This window comes from Fulmarus glacialis, unplaced genomic scaffold, assembly GCF_000690835.1.
Source record: "Fulmarus glacialis isolate BGI_N327 unplaced genomic scaffold, ASM69083v1 scaffold5486, whole genome shotgun sequence".
Classification (NCBI taxonomy): domain Eukaryota; kingdom Metazoa; phylum Chordata; class Aves; order Procellariiformes; family Procellariidae; genus Fulmarus; species Fulmarus glacialis.
In genome coordinates, this window is record NW_009218637.1 from 116,616 (window position 1) to 138,230 (window position 21,615).

The 21,615-nt window shown below is 38.1% G+C and overlaps 1 protein-coding gene across 1 annotated transcript in view; it reads right to left on the reverse strand.

Annotated features, from left to right (window-relative positions):
- SEMA3C (sema domain, immunoglobulin domain (Ig), short basic domain, secreted, (semaphorin) 3C) overlaps positions 1–21,584 on the reverse strand; it is a gene marked incomplete at its 5' end in the record, with an annotated part of 52,043 nt that extends 30,459 nt beyond the window's left edge. The window contains 7 exons of the mRNA XM_009580087.1: positions 1,928–2,042; positions 4,082–4,224; positions 6,122–6,241; positions 10,122–10,212; positions 13,972–14,091; positions 18,953–19,015; positions 21,420–21,584. Coding sequence (XP_009578382.1) covers positions 1,928–2,042; positions 4,082–4,224; positions 6,122–6,241; positions 10,122–10,212; positions 13,972–14,091; positions 18,953–19,015; positions 21,420–21,584 — 817 coding nt within the window. The remainder of the gene's footprint in view (positions 1–1,927; positions 2,043–4,081; positions 4,225–6,121; positions 6,242–10,121; positions 10,213–13,971; positions 14,092–18,952; positions 19,016–21,419) is intronic.
- Between the last annotated feature and the right edge of the window lie 31 nt (positions 21,585–21,615).

Genomic DNA, 21,615 nt, shown 5'->3' on the forward strand with positions numbered 1-21,615 from the left:
AGACTTGAATGGGAAAAAGCAGAATTATCATATGAATGGACCATATGCATAAATCCAGCATTTGAACATTCAGAAACAGTTTTGGAAATTAACTCCACGCCATCTAGCCTTATAAAGACAGAAGGCAAAGATTTTCAAATATGTTCAGGATCCATGTCGCGCATTTCTCTCAGCTGGATCTCATTTCAGCAGGTTGTTCAACAGTAGGCAAACATTTAAGTGGTGGCAGGTCAAAGACAAAGACTTCCCATAGACGGATGAAATCCAAAGCAGGACGATTCGGTGTTTTATCGTCCGTTACACACTCTAGATGCCCTCGCTAGCTCATTTTCAACACGATATGAATGACACACAGTTTCGCAGTGAAGACACTGAGAGATGTAAACCTCCCAGCTTCTGTTGTGCAGGGATTTATTGACTGCCCTATGCAAAACTGTACCTACTCACTGAACTGAATTCGCCCAACTTTTCTCTGATCTGTTGATTTTTTTCTACACTTCAGTGAAAAATACTTTAATCTCTGACAGTTTCTCCTTACAAATGTTTTTAATAACTATAATCAAGCTACCTCTTAAACTTATTTTACAACACACAAAAAGACTGAACTGTTTGAGCTTTTTATCATAAAATATGTTCTTTAGCTTTCCATTAATTTATGTGGTTCCTTCATTAACCCTCTGAAATTTTTAAATATTCTGTTAAATATGTCAAAAGCAAAAGACTTCACCATGCAGGACTGGCAGTGTTACGCTCTTCTGCATGATACATGATTTTCCAGCTGCGGTGTATTCTTACTCTTTGCTACAGGATTGTGCTGGGAGCCCCGGATGATAGCATTGTCTCCTGTTCTGTATGGTCCTCCATTTTGTCATACAGAAAACTAAAAGCAGTTATCCTACTGCTTTGTTGAAGAGGAGTGGGCTGGTAAATCACAGCTCTGAAAGATGAGTTGCTGTGGCAGTGCTAGGAGGCACTGGGAACTTCTGAAAGTCAGTCCTCCAAGCACCTTGCATATTCTGAGTTACAGCAAGTTAGGATCTGCTCCTAGGTCCATCAGGTTCCACTGAAACCTTGAACCAAGGCAAGTACACCAAGATATAAAGTCAAAAAGACTCCAAACCCCATTTGATATGATGAGAATCAGGAATAATGACAGAGAAACGAGATTACAATGGAGAGAAGGTCAGAATCAGATGCAGCCCCAGTGTGGGGCCTATTAGCTATTTATAGTATTTATATTTATATTTATACTAATACACATGCCAGATCTTCCGATACCTGAATTTAGAACTATGACTTTGTATGTCACTGCTGTGGACAATATAGAATTTGAAACTTTCTGGAAATGTTTGGCACTTACGTATCAAGGTATGCATCTATTACTTCCTTATACAGCTTGTGACTGCTGTATAGATTATTCACTGAATATTTATTCACAGTCTTATTGCTGCTGCCAGTAACAGGATTTATTAGTATTATCTTGAACTATCAAACTGAGGCCTCTACCCAGTGATCAAAAAGAAAAACTGTATTGCAGAAAAGCTGTATGTTACACAGTGGCGTAAGAAACAGTTTCAAAGAGATGTATGTTAAAAAACCTCTATCATAATCCTAACTAGGAGCAAAATAACAATAGACTTCATTTACATGTTCCCTTCCAAATATTAATTCTTTACATATATAATTCCTTTACATAGTCGAGATTAATTGCCTTTATTTCAAAGATAATTATAATTACCCAGAGAGATTTATGAAAATTTTTTTCATTTTCTGTCATAAAACTTCAAGGGGAATTTTGTCATGAATTTCTACAGGGCCAAGATTTTACTGTCAACAACTTGTCTAAGGAGCTGTACGAACATCAATAATTAAATGTGCACAGGGTGCAGGATTTAGATAAAATTTTTAAGGGATTTTCTTGCCATACCTAATTCATCAAAGTACGTTTCTGTTCCATCTTCATCCATTACTGAGCATACAAGTCTTGCTTTCAAGAATGTTGTCCACTTGTTCACAAGACTACGCTGACCACCTGTGTCATTCTGGAAAGGAATATTATTTTCAGAAGAAAAAACCAACACAGCTGACCTTTTCCTGGGCTTTACCACATTTTCTTCAGGTTAATTTGACTTATCATCTAGACAATTATGCTGGTATAATTCAATATAAAAAATAGATAACCTAAACCAAATCCCCTCATCTAAACACTCCAGAGACAGGAAAAACAAGAACTAGTTTTCTGAGCAGACTTTCTGTGCTGGGCTAGCAGCCTTGGGAGGGTTGGGCAGTAGATTTTGTGCAGCAGCAGTGTCTGTAGGTATGATTGGAAAGGACTGTGGATGTCTGTATCCCTCACTGACACCTAGTGTGGAGAAGTCCATGCTACCTCTAAAAGGTCTAATAGGCCTATGGAGGGATGTTTCTTCTAGACCTGACAGCAGTATAGCTGCATCTGACCTAGTAAGCCATGCTGGCCCATGGGATGGATGCTCTGAACTAAATTCAGAAATGATGGCTAGCAAGGGTCAAGCTAGTTTTGCACTGTTGCAAGTCCTGCTTGCTGGGTCCAGAGCTGGCTCGGTCACAGCTCGCTCAAGGATGTCTCCATCTCTCTCCAGTGCAAGGTGGAAACAGTAACTGCTAAACCAGATGGTGCAGCTCCTGCCTCTTCCTGCTGGTGAACGCCTTAGTTAAGAGCAGTATCTTCCAAACTGCATAGCACAGTGTCACCCAGGGAGAGGGAAAAAGGAAATGTAGGAGCTAGGCAAATGTGATTTCGATGACATGCTGTCCACATCTCAGTGGTGCTCCTGGAGCTGGTAGTCAGACTTTTTGGGTGACCCATAAGAGTTCTTTTGGGTGGGTCTTTCTTGGCACTGTTGTACTAATATATTTGGCCAGTCTCAAAGGTCTTGATATATGAATATGATGGTATACAAGTATACAAATATGACTGGCTCAGATTTATTTTCATTGCTTTGGGATTCTGCCACTGACTTCAGTGTAAGTCTAAACAGGCTGAGGCCTTTCAGAAATCATCTGGGCTTCATTATAACAGTAACAACAACAAATACAGCTATAATTGTGTGAAATGTCTTCTTGCAAAATACCCAAAAACGCCTTTGGGCACCCTCACGAAAATATAGAAAATGGAGATTATAAAAGAGATCACATGCCTCATCATATTGCCAGAGAAGGAGTTTAACACAATCCCAACCATGTCCTCACACCCATACACAACAACATCACAAAGCACTAAATTCTAAAGGAGACCCAGATTAAAGTCAGGGAATACACAAACGCTCACAATTATCTTCCTGAGCCTTTGCAAAAGAAGGAATGAAAAGGCTAGCAGTAATTGTGCATTTATAATTTTTCTCTCATTAAAAAAAATCCATTTCACCAGAGATATTAATAGCTGCTTCAATCGTTTTTCATCTACAGTTGATTACAGATACAAAAAAGGAAATAGAGACAATGAGGAGTGCTGTGATTGTAAATTAATTACTGCACAGGAGTAGCCGTAACTCCTGAATTTAATTTTCCTGTGCATGTTTTTAAAGTTAGGCTTACAAATACATCAATGCAAGAACTCAGAAGGACATATATTGTAAAAATGGAAACAGCATTTGAAAGTTAAATCAACCCATTTAAAAGCTTGGCTCTGATATTTCCAATGTGTTTCAAAGATTTTGAGTGAGAGAGTGTGTGTGTGTGTGTGTGTGAAAGACTTCACTGTCTTATAATTCAGTTTTTCTAAGCAAAGAATGTACCTCATTTGTGCAAAGGACAGCAAGTTTGGAAATTCAACACTGGTAACTATTCTGACCCAGTCAGAGAAATACACAACCCCCCGAATCTCTAAATTTCCATATCATTATAGGTATAGCCAGATACACACAACATGTTCAGACCCTAGCTGTGTGTTCAGTAACAGCTCTTCTTAATTATGAATGTGGAAGCTGAAACAGTAAATTTGTTTCAAATATAAATCAAAGGCTTTTCAATCATTTAGTCTTTTAGCTTATCGTGTCACGCTAGCAGCTTGTTCCAACAAACTGGCAAACAAAATGGTTCTTACTGGGCATATTCTTGCAATCATTGAATGAATTTGCTTTGTGCTGCCACTGTTGTCTGTGAGTCTCTCTTTGAAGAAGAAGTAGATTTTGGCATCGTTGGGGTCAGTGCCATCTGGGATAACATGAGCATCCACAAAAATAGGCTCTGAAATGAAACAGTATACCAAAAAGATGAAATCAAAAGATGTATCAGTATAAGCAACTAATGATTTGACAGTTACTGACTGCTTCAAGGAAGTGCTATGTAATGCATATAGAGGTACTGCTGTGGCAAATTAAGCTATATGCTCTAGCCTCATGTCTGTATATACCACATATCACCAGGTAAATGACTTCTTGCTGGCAGGTTTAAGTTTCTGTGTCCTCACATTTTATCCCACAGCAGATTTTTAGAAAAGCAATTAAAATGCAGAAGCAGTAGTATTAGATTACTGCAGAGTTTCAGAGACTTGGAGGAAGAAGAGGGAAGAATCAGTGTGTTATCAGGGGCACTTAAGGAAAGTGCAAAACATAAAAGTAAGCTGTTGAAAGACTCATTAGGAAAAGAACAAATCAGGTACATAAATAAGAGAGGAAAATAACTCGTGGAACATGGAAAAGGAAAGCAGGGTATGCAAATGCTTGAACAGCATTTGAGTTCATATCATAGGTTGATAAATATAACCAAGTAGTACATGCCAAACACCGCAAAGGAGCACTAGTGAGAGAGCAAAATAATTTATATCCTTAACAGCACGCATATTATAGGTAGTGGAGGGGTCCTCAGAAGACCTTCTCCTTTGAAGGAAGAAGCGGACCCTCTTCCTGCATGAAGGCTGTATCTTTTCAATGACCATGCAAGATTGCTTGATCGGTTGAAATCCAGTACAAATCTTGAAACAATCGGATACAAAGGTTGGATTTCTGACAGAAAACTCACTTTAGACTGCAGCATTTTTCTATTCACACAAGCCCATTCTCAACTGATATAACAAGTGTCATGATTCTGGCTCTAAAAGAACATGGAAATAAATTGTGCTTATCCAGTGCCTGTTCTGAGCATATGTAACAGGTAGATTTTCCAGAAATTAGGCATTTTAATGGTTCTTTTTCCCTAATTCACTTTAGCGTGCACACTTCAGGGTATGCAGATAAGTGTAAGAATGTATAGCAAACAATTTAGAAAGCAAACAGTTTCCCATTCATAGTGAATTGAATTTATTCTGATTGCAATCCTGTCATTTCACTGTAATCGCGGTCACACAGGAATAATGAGTCACCCTAAAAATAGTCAAGACAAAAACACAATAGCTTTACTTCAACATACCTGAAGGCTTTTTTAAATTGGAACTGCTATGTCAGTTGCTCTGCAACCTTTGACATATATCTCTGTTCAGAGAGTAGACCACCATTTTAATTCAAAGTAGTTTAATTGGAAGGAGTCTTCTTATCAGTAAAGTCAAGGAGAATTTTCACATTGATTTCAGTGAATCCATGAGTTATGTGTTTGCACTCAGATATTAGTTTTCCTACTGTCTTTGGATAATCAATATCTTACCACTGAAATAAATGGCAATAATTGTCACTGACTTCTGATAATGGGACTCTCTTCTGCACACATTTTGAATGCAAGTGGTGGTGAGTCTTCTGTACAGAGGTGGATCAGCCTGAATTAACTGAAGTTGGTAATTCATTAGAAAAAAACTTAGAATGAAGCTCTCTAATTGATGCCTTAGAGGTGGAGAAGGCACTTCCCTAGAAGTCAGACTGTCTGACCACTTGCCATTTGAAAGGTTTTCATACACTTTCCCTTGAACAGTTTGGTTCAGTCTTAATGCAAAAAAGGCCATCAGGTGGGGTGGCCTGAGGTTGGCTCATGCGGTGAACCCTTTACATCTGTGCATTGTCCACAATATATATTTACACACATTTCTTCATGGTTCAACTTCATAAATTAAATTCAGAGAAAAGCTCTTTAAAAGGCAAGCTCTTTATTTTAAACAAAACAAAGCAGAATCTCTGTGAAAACCATTAAAAGCTCTGGTAAAACAAAGGCATCTCACCACTCAGCCACTTGGAGTTGTGCTGGTCGGTTCGCACTGCATTCCTCCTGGTCAGACTCCGAAAAATGGCCGCATCCGTCCCCATGAAATCAATATACATTCCTGAAAAAAGCTCTTCATCTGCGAAGAATTGTAATGGAGGGGAAAAAGCAAATGCATTGTTATGGCTTTTGGGAAATCCGTGTTTACTGATCTATTTTTATTTTAAACTCGTCAGCTCTTTATTTACACAGGAGTCTATACAGATAAATATTGGGTCATGGGAATGGGGTTTCCCTCTGATTTACACAATCTAGAATGCATGAGAATCATCAGATTTTTCTTAAAGACTTTAGGGAACTGCATAATTAAATGCAACAGCAGAACTGTATATGTGGTGAACCCTTCTTTGATATGAAGTTTAGTTGCTCAACTTTCACTGCTAAGGATCACTGGAAAATCAGGCTAGTGTTACCAAAAAGAATCACATTCAATTTTTTAAGTATGTACTTCAAAAAGCTTTTTTTGTTATAGGAGTAGACAGAATGACTGGGCTGAATTTATTGCTGGTGTAAACTGCACAACATCTATTGCAGTCAATGGATCAGTGCCAATTTTTACCAACAGTATTGTCAAGGCTGCCCCAGGCAGCCTCAAGCTGACTTCAGTATTGCAGAGGCCAGACAATCATATTATTGAACTTTATGCAGAGTAATACGGAGCAACAATTGTCTCCTTTTATGTAGTTGATTCTAAGTACAGGGTCATTATGCTTGAACAGAATTAGACACGCAACTCTTACATTAACAGAACTATGAACTTCTGCTCCCTGTGCAGGGCTGAAAACTCAGTCCATTAGACAGGATGTACATCTGTGAGCCTGTGTGTGTGCATAAATATATGTATATATAATTATAATTCTAATTACATATACTATCATTTTCTACTCCGTGAATAACCAAGCAATTTCCACTGACTAATGACAATGAAACCCCAGAGTAGAAAACAGTAGCTAAAATAAACTCTAACTCTCAGAGTGGGAGTGGTGGCTGAATGCATTCCAGTACAGCTGGGTCCTTTGATTGATGTTTTTGTCTGAATTCCTGGACTACCCAGAGAGTGTGGTCAAGCTGGCAAGAGTCACAGGTTCAGAAGCGCTTGAGGCTATTTTTATGCTCTCTGTGTGTGTATATGTGTGTGTGTGTGCATCAATATGGAAGACTATTGGCTGATGAAATAATTAAAACTCTGGAGATTTTGTTTTTCTGCTGCTGGCTAGAGTCTGAGCTGAACCCCTGCAGACCAGCCAACAGCCACTCTTCTGCTCTCATCTCTCCCAGTGATGACAAGATTCATACACAGGAGATTTAAACAATGCATTTGCTGCATGTTTGTGAAGCATTTACTTCTTGAGCATGTATTGACAGAATGATGTTAGATCTATACTGATTTATAACTGATTTTATATATTTGCCTCATTGCCTCAATCCATCAGAGCTTTATTCTTATTATGAAATAAATTGGCTGAAAGAGATCAGGCTTATGTTCTCACTAAAAGTTACGTACAGTCCTATGCACATACACATGCACACGCACTTTAACAATAGTACTACGCTATGTAATTTTAATCCTATTACATATCAATGCTATTAGTTATGTCTTAAGCATTCCTAGTGTCTGCTTGCTAATCACGTATCAGATGATCTCCGCCAGCTCCACTTCCTTTTGGTTAAATTCTTAAATTCCGCACAGCACTTGGTCTGCACAGCACAACTAGTTCACACTGTTTCTCACTGTTACTGGGGGGAATTACTGAATTGATGAGGTTTGTCTGCTTTTATAAATATCTAGAGTCTTCATGGGGAGAGGGACATGCCCCCTGCACATTAGTTATGCCAAGCTTCTTCAAAGCACATTTTTCATTGCTTTGATGCAAAAGTGTCTTTGTACAATGGCGAATTGTACCAAGTTCAAATTTGTTTTTATAGCATCACTTTCCTCTGAAGGGTGAATCAGCTTTCCTGTTGTATATTAGGCTGGTGATGCCCAAAATTGTCAAGAAGTTGCATCTATATTTAAAAATGGTTCTTTTGTTGTGGAAGAGTTAGCCGGTGTGGCAGTATTTCCCATCTTCTGAAGCGAGGGGAAGGAATTCCTCCTGCAGAAGAATGCTCAAAGGAGTGTCCAGTACATGGGCTTGGTCCCCTCATTATAACTCAAGATGTGACTTACAAAATCTTCCCTTTTCTGGCATGGATATTGAGGCTAAATTCATTCAAGCTTAATGTTTTTGAAGTGACTCAACCCTGTAGTAACAGGGAAAAAGTATAAAACACAATCTGTGGGACTCTTTTGAAAAAGAATGTGACCTTTGTGGAATAATTTAAACTTTGTAGATTAATTATGTCATGAAAGATAAGTCAAACACTAGGGAAGGTCCCTTCAGTCACATAACTGAGAGATCAAGGAAGATAATGTAAAGTCTACTAAGATGAACAAAGCTGCCATAGATCTACTGTAGAAAAAAATCAGCTTACTGTATATACAGTAATTCAGAAACAATGTACTTTAATGGTGTTTCATAAAATCCAGAAGGAACAAGGAAAGGAAACTTTATTTTTTAATGACAGTTCATTCACTTAATAATACCAGAACAGCAATGAGTAGCAGTGGATTAATCCATCACTGACCTTGAACAAATATTTTCTTTACACAGTGAGTGTCTGTAAACACTGACCATAGATCACTGATGAGATAAAGATGTAAGTGCAGTCAAGGTTCAGAGAGGTATCTAGGCAGCATTTACCTATCTTCTAAAGGTGCTTCAGTTCATACCTCTGTGAATGGAATTACTTGTCCTTTGTACTAAATCTATTTGCAATGAGGAATCAAAAAAAAAGGTAATTTAAATTTTGAACAGACTATGTAGGATAGACTATATTACACTTCCCTTAAGGTCCATGAGACTCAAACTTTAAATGAAATATCTGGCACAATATGTAATTGGAATTCAGTGGCTTCAGTGGAAGCCAAATGGCAGAAACACCGCACATTGTTCCCTTGTAAACCCTGGGGGAAATTCACAGTACCTGTGTGCACTAAGTTATATTTCCTAAGAAAGCCTGAAAAATCTGTGCAACTGCTGTTGCCTTCATAGCCAAAAATATAGCAAGGAGTAGGCACATGTTGAAAAGTCAAGGCTTTGGCACTAGAAGTCTGTGAACATGCTGCAAATGTGAAAGGTTGGGTTACACTAAGTATATATAACGTGTCTCCTGGTTGAAAAAAAAAAAAAAGTTTTACTGATGACTTAGGTTGCACAAAGCATATGCCCCCTTTGAGTTTTTAGTTAGGTGTGCAACAGGCACTGCAGTAATTCTTTGTATGGGGTATATCTCACAGTCACTGAGTACAGTCGCCACCAACTCACAAGAATATTTGAGGTGTGTCGGTTGTATCACTTTCTGGCCTTTAAAATGGAAGAAAATTGCAAAATTGTTTGGGTATAAAGCCAATGGAAGAAGGAAGAGTCTTGCAATAGCGGGTGGGCTCTACAGCAGAGATGACAACAAAAATGAAATTCAAAGTAACTGAAGTCTTCAGGCTTTCTTTCCCGGACTACTCTGAGATTTTACAAATAATTAAATGAGACACAAGTGCTGTCTAGGATGAGAAAGGTCAGAAACCGTTCAAACATAAAATGCTAGACAGGGTAATGCAAAGTTGAAACTAACTCTGGGAAAAAATGTGTAAGCTGGAAAAGGGACAATCTTTTGTTTTCTGTTTCTTTCTCTCTCCCTTTCAACAGCTTATTTCTGCTATTCATTTGTCCACTCACCTTTAGCTACATGTAAACCTTGAAATAAGGATGGACCCAACCCTTGTGCCCATCAGCCAGACACAGAGTACTGCTCCTTGGAGGCTGAATTCTGTGTCCAGCTCGTTTCAGGCATCTCGTCAATCCACACCACGCATGATCATACGGGTTTAGACCTCAGCAACTTGGAGTATCTTTACTTACTGATCATAACAGACACCGTGTTCACATTAGGATTGAAAGAACAGCGTCCCTTTCCTGATTCACACTTGGAGTCGATCTTGAAGATTTGTTCCTGCAAGGTAGATTTGTGTGTCACTTCTCATTTCAGAAACCATCAGACATAAAGTGATTTTTATGCTTGGTCGTTTCCAGCATTAACAATGCTCAGCACTGCTGGGCACCTTTGCTATACTATCAGCAGTTTAACTTTCCTATTCAGAATTTCATCATCCTTTTAGACAACTTTTTCATTGGTACCCAGTTATTTTCAATACTCTTGCTATAAATTCAAGACACTGAAGCAAAGAATTTCTCCCTCTAGCTCAGTTATGCTTTGGAGAGTTTGATGGATCTCTGCAATAACATCTGTGGAGATTACTTCTGTGTTTTTGAAGTAATTTATCATTTATTTGCTGAATACATGGTGATACTTTTACTAGTTTAGGACATTATAATAAAGCTACTAGAACAATAATACATATTAAATAAAAGTCTCTTATGACAACTGTCATTTGGTGATAGTATAAATCATTTGCTCTTTACTGAGCTATCAGACCTTGAAAAAAATCCCCTAAATCATACTTATTTTGTTCAATACCATCTCTTGGATTATGTGTAGAGCCCCAATTTCATAGTGATAGATGATTTATCAATATCTCTTGCCATAGCCCGAAATCTCTTGGAAATTTTTTGCTGTTTAGGAATCTTGGTATGGGGATTTGTTTATATTTTATGTGATTTATAAATAGGATATACACTTGGCAAAGTAGAAGCAACCTGGACTACAGTGTGAAATACAAACAGTCCGATTATCTTTAGAAAATTCGCCCATCTCGGTGCACCTCTTCACTTCTTGTTCCCAGCAATACCGAAGAGCACAGTATGCTGATCAAGAAGGGACTCGGGTCCAAGTCCGTTCCTTAAAAACTGCAGTCAGTAATGGCAGAGATCCATAGCACATTGACTCGCATACCATTGTATACCAAACAAACAACTTGTTCCTAGCCTCCTATAACTAACTTAACAGAAGGCCAAAAGACACAATTGCAAGGAAAAAACCACCCAAACTTAAAACACTTTTTGTTTCAACAGAAAAAGGTAGCTGACAAAAAATTCCAAAGAAAGGCTTCTGTGATGTAGATGCCAATGTATTAGTTATTCAACTAAGGGCAGCAACTCTTTATATTCCCTTTAACAATTAATGTAAATCACAGGGGAATGGGGATGCCACACAGATCACTGAGCAGCCATTTGGTGACAGTGAATTGGAGACTCCACCAACCCGAAACGCTCAGCTACAGCAGGAAGTTTTCATATTCATTACCCCCTATCTCATTTCCCCCTCTTCTGTTTTGCCTAACTTAATCACAGAGATCTTATCTATTGTTTCAGTAATAAGCTCTCTAAAAAACATTAAAACATAACTATGAAGTTTCTAATATGATCTTGGTTTTTTTTTTGTTGTTTTTCTTCTAGATTAATATGCAGCTTGATGTTAATCCATAATTACTATATTATACCACTATTTACCAATTCAAAATACCCATTACTGCACTATTAAACTAGCTCCAAGATTACACTTGATTTTCATATATATTAAACTACTTTTTAGTCTATAATTAATTCAAATAGTGATTACATTTCCTTCTGTTTGAACTTACTTCGACATTAGAATATATTTGGGTGACTAAGAGAGTCATTACCAAAGACCAAAGTATCAAGTGTGCTAAGCAATAAAATTAATTATTTTTTAACCTCTGTTTCAGGGAAAAGGGCAACATTCTGCCTCATCAATGAAATCGCCTTTTTTGTGAGATTATGTGGAATCCTGGAGACAAAGGAGCAAAACAGGCCCAGTTCTTATGAATGTTGGATATGACTCTTACTGTCAGGTTCTGTAGCTTCTGAGAAAAACAGATGTGCTTTCTAAAATATCCATTTTGCACGTGCAAAAACAGCCTTCTGTGCATGGAAAACTGTACTAAATTAAAGGTGAAATGATAAAAGCAGAGAAAAAAAAGAGTTCTCACTAGTCCCATTATTCTGCTCTATTAATTAGTCATGCACTGATATATGCAATGAGTTCAGAAGGAAATGCTTGGGTTTAAACTGTTATGCTATTGTTGGCCTGTACAGTAATGGCTTTGAGCACGCGATGCCTACAGTCAAGTGTCTGACAGACTCCAGACGTCTGAAACAGCAGTTTATTTAATCAATTGATCATAGGCATGTAGCTATACAGACAAGCTAAATGAAGTCTGTTCTGCTCTTCCAAGACAAGTATCTTTATTTTTAACTTAAGAAATTTAACATCTTGCATCATCTGGAGATGTCATTTCCCGCCCTCCCCTCGTCTCCCCTCACCTCCCCAACCTCATTTACAAAAACCTTAAAATAATGAGATTTAAAGGGCTACAGTACTACTACTTAAGCTGATAAAGGAATATTGCATTAATTAGAGACAAATGAGATCACTTTCAATGTTTTAAATAATTTGTCAAGAAATAGGATAATGCTGAGGAAAGCTGACCTCAGTTTCAAAATACATCAAAATAAGTTAATATAGACTCTGTTAACCAGAAGGATGGATTTACTTATTCAGTTCTGCTTGCTTGTGCTTTTAAAACCAGGCCTATGAACGTCTACTTCTAGACAATTCATTAGGACTGAAGGTGCAGTGATTCAGGCTACATACTCTGTTAAGGAGGCTGGAGCCAGGTAGGGATCTACCAAAAGTCACTGAGATCATCCCATGCAAACCTACCTGGTGAAACAATGATTTATCACCTCCCTGGCAACCTCTGCAATAGTCTTGGGTCTTGGCCAGAATTCCCATCCCATTCCCAATGAAATCAGTGATGAATCTCCCAGTCTCTTCCCTAGGAGCCAGAGCAGCTTTTAAAGCTGCCCTCACATGGCAAAACTCCAGGTAGCACACTCTGATCTTCCTTCCCAACACATCTGCTTCCACATTGTACAGAAAAATACACTGCACACCCCTGTGCCTGCAGACATGAATCTGACCCAAAAGCTACTGAGATGCTGCATCTCGGTTAAGTGCTTTTCTTTCTCCTTCTGGTTGATTAATTTATTACCTATTACAATTGCACATAAACAAACATTTCACTTTCAAATCAGGAAACTTGGACAATATACTTATGAAACATCTGGTACTTTGTATATTGAAAATATACAGTGAAACTGAATATAGAAAAACTGGAGACCTATCTAGAGAAAAATAAGATTTACAGCCTGGAAGATCCCACAATGATGAGAAAACTTATCGACTTCCTCCTGGCAAAATCTACTGGAGCAAAACTTGTGCAGTAGTTGAAAGTTACCCGTACTGGGATTGCACCTAGTGGGTATTAAGCAGAAGTCCAGCAAACCTTCACGTACCTGAATAGTTAGCCCAATTAAGGGCTTCTCCCAGAAATCAGTAACACATGGAAGTTATAAAAAGTGGACTGCATATTTACTTTTTATCTAACTGGCTATTTCCTTTCAAGTATTTCTTGGCAATTTTTGCAACAAATAGTAGGAATGAATTCACCAGACTACGTCAAATAAAAAGTAGTATCAAATGTAGCCGAGCATTTGGTATGACTGTGGAATTTTGGACAAACATCATATTTGAGGCATGGCTTTTGATCATGGCTTTGCTTCTTGCTGGTAACAGGTCAGAAAACTATGGATCTTTGTTCTTTTTCTATATAAAATGGGTGAAGGAACCTATTCAGATCATTGATTTTTGCATTTTCAAAATTTTGAGTTTTGTGTAACACAGTAAGACCCACCACAAGATGAGTGGATAAAATGAAGAGAGACGTACCTCGGACCTGCGCCCTCTGTTGACATACACGCACACGGGGCTGAAGGCACCGCTGCCGCAGACATACAGGTGTGTGCGGTTGTACGACTGTATCACACGCACAAAATTTCCACAGCCATGCTGCAGGGAAAACAGAAAAAAATAATTTCACATTGGCAAATGTTATTAGATGTTGGGAACTCCAGGGAATAGACATGGTTTATAATTTTAATAGTATCATGAAAACCGCTACTGAGTTTGGTAGTCTCTGGATTTGAACAGCTGTAGACTTCTGGTTTCTTTTCGTGCCATTTTGCCTAGTCTGGGAGCTGGGCATTGACAGGGCACTAGACAGGAGTTACAGAGGAGTGCATGTCACTTTCCCATCTCCACACAGCAACCTAATTTTCATCCACAGACTTTTCTGTACCTTGCATGGGAAGAAGCAGGGCCTCTGCAGGAAAACAAGAAGTAACCCTGTGAAGTTTCCTTAAGGACATCTCCAAAACAGTCTCTTTTTTTCCCCTAATTTTTTCATCATAGCTGGAGATAATTAAAAAACAAAGCAAGCCCAAATCTCAGATCCCATTATTTGTGTAAAAATTTCTTTCCAAAACATTAAAACTCTGAACAACACAAAGCAAGTTTGCAGTGAATTGTTGCTTCATATTGAAGATCAATGGTAACATCTTCAAATCAGCATGAAAATTAAAACAGAATGTTAAGTGCCACACAGTTTCACACCATCGGATTTACAGTTTTCTCCTTCCAGCACACCCCTTTCTTCTCTTGCCCTTTCCTTTTTTGACTATGATCAACTGTTAATGCACTTTAGGATGAAAACAGAATTTTTTTCTGAATATTTTTCTTATTGAGATCCCAGAACTACCTTCATATTCAATCATCCAAACCTTCATCAAAGACAGTGAGAACTGCGTGTGTTTTTTGAGCACAGGATTGGAAACTGTGTCATCTTCGTGAAAATCCATAGAGTTAATCCTTGTTCAGCAGACTGCACAGTTTATTTATATTTAAAGGTATTCACATTTTTGGATACCGTACTACAACATCTGAAAACTGGTGCATACTTGTAGGTAGTTCAGAGTTCACGGAAGGAGTTTCTCTACAGGGAACACTGCATGTCCTCAGTTAAGTGTTACCTCTAGCTGTATCAGAAAAATCCTTTAACCCAGTCAAAATATATTGTTTCTCTAAAGCTGAGGGCTGTTCCTAAATGTTTCCATTTTCTCATATCCAGCTATCTTGGTTTGGCTCAAAGATGGCTTTAGTAATGTCTTGCTATCAAAATCATGTTTTTCTCAGCAGTACTACCAATCCACATTACAGCTGTGGAAAGGGAAGAACGACAGGTGAAGGTATACCGCTAGCTTATATTTGCCAGAGAGTAAATTGATGCTTTCTTGTCTTGCTGTTTGCAAAAAACTTTTCTAGAAGACTCCTAGATAAAGGATTACATGCTGAGAAATCTCAGAATGAAAGTCTTCAGGGATCAGGACCAGAAAACAATGTCTACATGAACAGTACTGGTATGTGGCACTTGCAATTCTGCTTCAGTACCATGCCATGTGCTTCCAAAGTGTCTCTGGCAAGGACACAGGGGTGTTAGACGAACGGCTCCTTTCTTTAAGGACAGCCTGCTGGGGTAACCATCTGACACATACTGTGTCTTCATGTCTCTTCACTGATGATTTACAGACAAGTAACACAAGTTGGCTCAATACCAACATTTTCACATGCTGTCCGGCAGGAAGACCATTTTATGGTCTTCTTTGAGCCTTTGCCCATCTCTCTAGTGTTGAACCACTGAACTCCACTTGCAATTTGCTACATGATTAATCTGGGTACTGCACTGTGACTCCACAACCCAACAAAGCAAGAAATTTTTACTTCAGAATATATTCTGCAGGACTGCCATTCAAGTGCACCTATGCTTCAGTTTATTTCCCTTTCCTTGATACTGGAGTACTTTGTGCTTTTAAATCAGTCTGGTCTGAGGTGCCATGAGATAGATCTCTTTAGGATGGATGTTTGTCAAAGGTGGTGGCTAAGCTGTAGATACTCACATACTGCCGGTGCTTCTCTTGGAGCTGATACCAAAACTCACTCAGTGTCTGGGGAACTGCCTTGCTGTAGACATCTGAAAGTCAGACATCTATGCCCTAGGATCTCATCAGTAAATGGAGAGAAATAGATGTCATACTAATGTAAGTGTTCAAGTTAGCCTGGCAAACATACTATTTAGAGGTGACAATTTCTTTTCAGTAACAAAAAAGGCAGCCAAAGATGACAAATTCAGACACCAATGTTTGTCTAATGGTAGGGCAAACGAACCCCTCCCAGAATCTCCTTGGAAAAGAATTTGCTGATTGCATAAAGTCCTTTACTGGCTGCTCCAAGTCTATCTATTCCTCTTTCACCTTGTGATAATCACTATTCTCTAATAGGGCAAACGTTATCATGCATTCACTCCCCCCCCTTTTTTTTTTCATTTGAAATTCTTATTCTTCTGAATTCATTCTCTGCTTCTCCCATTATTATCAGGAATGAAACTCACAAGAATGCTATTAAAATAGAACTATAGATTTTAAGTTGCAAACAGTGATTTAACATTGGGTTCTCTTTTTCTCATTATTTCAGTGAGCTTTCAATAAGACACATCATTGATTTTAGCAGGAGCGGCAGCTGCTCTTCAGTACCTTTTTTTTCCCTCTTTTAAACTCTTGAGGACAAATACTAAGAAACTTAATATAAACTTCTATTTTTAGAACTTAATTTTTCTTCTGCAATGCACAGCTGGGATTAAAAAAATCAGTCAAAGTTGATGCACATGGACATTCTTAATTAACTACGTTGCAGGATATTAGCTGTACCCATAATTAAACGGTTGTAAAAACAGATGTTCTATCCAGAAATCTGTCCACTAATGCAGCAATATTTGGATACTTCAATATGATTAAAAGCTAGGAAAGTCTCACCACTAAATATCCAAGATTAAAAAATCTCCAGAGAGTCCAGGAATGAGTAGTGTCTTAGGTTTCTTTTCCCATGGATCACATATTTTGCACACTACTTTCTACTTAGAGTATCATCTACTTTTCTCCTATTTTTGCCCTAGAAGAGTGTCATCATCATTGGAAACATGACTAAGACTGATGTACTTTTGTATTTCAAAGAAAAGAAAATTCCTTAACCAGTCTATCACAAGTTGATGATGCAGTCGACACAGTAACTAGGGTCAACATTAATCACCATTAACAAAGCTATATGTTTTATTTTCACATTTAGTGCAACTTAACAGGCCACTAGCTGTAGGATTTACTACATACTGCAGTAACAAGAACAATGTGAAGACGTATAGAAAAATAGGATATTCAATAGGAAAAATACTTGCTTTTCACTACCATAGCTATCAGGAAAGAAAGCAGATAAGCTGCCATACCAACCATAACATAGTTATTCATAAAGTATCATTCTGTTGCTCTGCAGCAATATAGTGAATTACTCTCCACAGTTTTGAAAAAGCAGTATTACAGCAACACACCAGTAGGCCAACCTTCTGGTTTCCTTACGTTCATCAGCATTTGCAATAGATTTTCAAAATAAAATGGACTCAGGTGAATTATTTTAACATTGCAGTAACTGAATTGCATGTCATCTGTAGGCTTAGTTAACAATAAAAAATGTGTAGCTAAAATAAATAGAAATATTAGGCATGATATAGAGACCTTTGAAATAAATAACAGTTTTTATACTAAATTCAGTGGAGTTTTGCATTAATTCTATTGTCTCTGAAATTAAAAGCTATATTTATATACACCTGCTTACATCCTTCAATCACTTCATTAATTATGATCCTAGATACACGCTGAGGAGTATGTTCCAAAGATGATTATACCTAATGTGAAGGTTTCTGATTTCCATAGTTTTTTGCTCAAATAAAAATATAAGCAAAATTTCATTGGTTTTTCTTATAAATTTAGTAGTGAAAAATTGCAATTTTCTAGCTCAGATTAGATTCTGAATTCTAATACTAAAATAACTGTTGGAAAACAGCTATATCTAAAGAGCTAAAAATAAAACCAGGATAAAGACCTTTAGGTGCTGCTGAACGGGTAAAAAGTCAAAAGGTAACTGAATAGAATCGAAATGTGACTTTCTGCTTTTTGTTTTACAATTTAGCTGTCTTCCGTTAATAAAATCTAGGAATATACAGACTGAAAGTTCAAGTTACTTTAGGAAGATAACCATATTAATACACAACTCTGCCAAAGACAGGATCTGCTGTATTGTACCACACACTGAGTCTTTCAAAATACCTCATTTCTATCTACTACCTGCAAAGAGTGTATAGGGAAATTACCATGTGATTTAAGTCCTTTAGAAAGTGTCTGCATTTAGATGGAAGAATAATCAGCTGTGGCGCAAAACAACTCAACATAGCCGCGCCATGGTCTGTGTCTCCTGTGATTCCAGAGACCATCTTTACCTCTTTCTAGGAAAGCATACTGGTTTCCAGATACTTATTTGGGCATTGTTTTGTGGAAGTAATGGAAAGAGGTGTTTGGGGTCTTCCTGAGGCTGGGGCCTTCAGGCTGCAGGCAGTGGGTACCACCCACCTGTAGGTTCTGTTCCGGGGGCGAGCAGACAGCCAAAGCGCTTCCCCACGCTGAACAGACTGTTCGGCATCCTCCCCAGGACATATCTGGAAAAGTACTGTTACCTAGTTTGACTAGTGACAGGAAAAAAAGGCAAGGAAGTGGGCAATGCATATCTTTTTCCATCTGTCAAAGTCTGAAGGTGCATTCTATTTACATAGCTTGTTTTTTCTTAATTTCACTTCATCGTTTGCCTGCAGAGCATTTAAAAAGCAAAACAAACACTACTTTCATTTTGTTTTTGGCTGCACTCAAGGTGCTCTTACTTTATTGCCAACTATGTAATTTGTGTATGTGTGCGCACGTGCACGTGGATTATAACTTACCGTAGGATCTTTGCCAGCCATTTTGCACTCTTCAACCTTGTTTGCTGACGCTGGCCAGAAAATCTGTAAGGAAAGAAATACCTTTTAAGTAACATATTTATTACATAATTTATTTTCTAATGACAACCAAAAAGCATTTCACTGCCAACTAACACTAACAAGTTAATATTTTGATATCTTTTACACCTTGATTCTAAGGCAAAAAATGATTTTCATTGATAAATGAAAACAACTTTCTGTCTAGCTTGCAGTAAACAAAATAAAGGTCTTTGGCTGATATAAGTTAATCAATTTATTTAAACTTCTTTCTTCTAAATAAGAGATATTTTCATCATCGTTGTCTAAATTACTGTCCATCTTTACCTTTTTGCTTCTACTGAACTTCTAGCAATTGTTCACACTAGAAACCAGAAGACTAAAATATTGAAAGAAGAGTTCTTGTAAAAATTTTTCGGTTTTAACAGTAAAGGTTTGGCTATCTTATAATAAAATCTGCTTAAAATCTTAAGATTTCAGGCTGATTTTTTGATTTCTTTCCAAGATATCGTGCACTACAGACAGTTTTCCAACAAACACCTCAATGTCTGAATATTTATCTGATCTATACTCAAACTCTAAAGTTTTTGAGCTTCTTCCATTATTTTGATTTTGAAAGAGAGAAGACATCCATTAGAAATCTCTCCCTAGAAATTTAGTAAGTGACAGAGCCTGATAACATTTAGCCTCAAGATAACATAAATAATAGCACTAAAAGATCTCTGTATATATATACATACATATATATATGCAGAGAGTTGTAGGTATGCATGCATATGTATATACGGTTTCTATAGAGGCATAAGATTAGCAAAGTGAATCTGTTATAAAAATAAATAAACAAACGAAAGAACGTGTGGAATTGCAGAGATTAATTCTGAGCCTAATACTGGGTGATAACATTCGCTGCCAGAAAATTTCGGGTGTTTTTGCTTTCTGTTGATTTTTTTTATTCTTGTTTTTCCAGGCCTAAACAGACTGTTGAAATGCCTCACAGCTTTATACTGCAGAACATATTTCATGCAACAGAGGCCTTCCTATCTAACCAAACTCTGCACAGAATTAAAAGCAACCTGCCAAGGGAAGGCTGAAGTGTGCCGTGCGGGAGCACAGCAGCTCCCAGACACGGGTGGCCAGATCGCTGGTGTGATGGGAATTAGCAAAAAGGTCACACGAGCTATTTCAGATCAGAGAAGGCGGCCCCGTTTCAGAGGAAGTTTTCTGTACCTTTATGAGGAGGAAGGACACGTTCGCGCCATCACACGAGAGGCATTTAATTTAAATGTGTAAGTTAGAGTTAGCCTCCCCGGGCTCCCTGCACAATCAATTCAGGTAGACAGGCATGTCTAGAGGGTGATTCAGAGCAAAGCCTAATTTAAGTGCTCTTAATCACCCTCCGGAGGGGCCTCTCTCTCTCTCCTGACACATTAAAAGCCTTGCCTCTTAAGGAAGGCATTTAACTTCACTGCCGCAAGCTGGATACCTCTGCCCCTCGATACTCCTGAGGTACAGTAATAAAGCCCATAGATTAAAGGATCAGATGAATTTGGTAGAACAAGGCCTATACGGTACACTTTAAGGTAGTGTTGTAGCTGTGATAATGTAAAGATAGGCAAGGCAAAGTCTGTAGAGAGGTAATATCTCAACAGGCAGGCTTCTGGGCACACAAGTACTTCTGCAGGCCACCTATTTTAAAAGCAGAGAAGCTGGATTTGAACTGGCTCTGGAAACAAAAGAGGAATCTGTGAAAGTGGTTTAAACATTTGGTAAATTGATTTTTTTCATATACAGGCTGCCTACTACAGTTTGGGGAGGTGGGACACCAAAAGTCCTTAGAAAATGGCATCTCGATAAGTGAGAGAAGCCAGAGAAGAGGTGACGTCAAGAGGGAGATGAGGGCCACAGTGTCCAAAAAACCCCAAAGAGGAGGTCTCGGCCACCCAGCTGAAGGGCGAGGGCTGACACAGACATAACAAAAGATTGGAAAATAGTTCGACGATTAGGCTTCAGAGTACAAAACAAAAATAAATACAGTCGAAGGTTAAAGGCAACCCTGTCCCTGTTGTTTTTTCCCCTATCACCTGAAAATGATAGCATGTATCTTATTCTTCCTTGCAGGATTCTTTTAAAGGTGCATCTCCGAATTAGCTTAAATCTTGGAGGGCAGTGGAAAACATCAACCCATATAAATTGTCCTTATGAGGCCAAGCCATTCTGAATGTTGCTTCAAAACGAGTAAACAGGTCAGTTTTTTAACAGTGTTTGAGGAGCAGCCATGCTAATAGTTTGTTTGTCTTGTATTACACAAACCAAGGAGTAACAGTGCAGTAAGGTGTGTGCCTGGACTTTTGCCCGCTGCAAAATAATGAAATACACGTTTTTTGTCTTAAAAAGAAAGGCATTGCATTCTCAAAATAAATCTTGAACTTACACTGAGAGGGTCCTGGCTTATATTATTAATATTCAAAGACAGAATATGATCTTTGCTGCCCACGTAGATCCGATCCTGATCTTCATCCATTAATAATATCCTGTAATCCAGGGGACTGTGGGATATTCTGTGATATTCGGAGGTCTTAGTTTCTTGCAGCTCTGAAATAGTAAAGATAACAAGTTAGTAAAGCGGT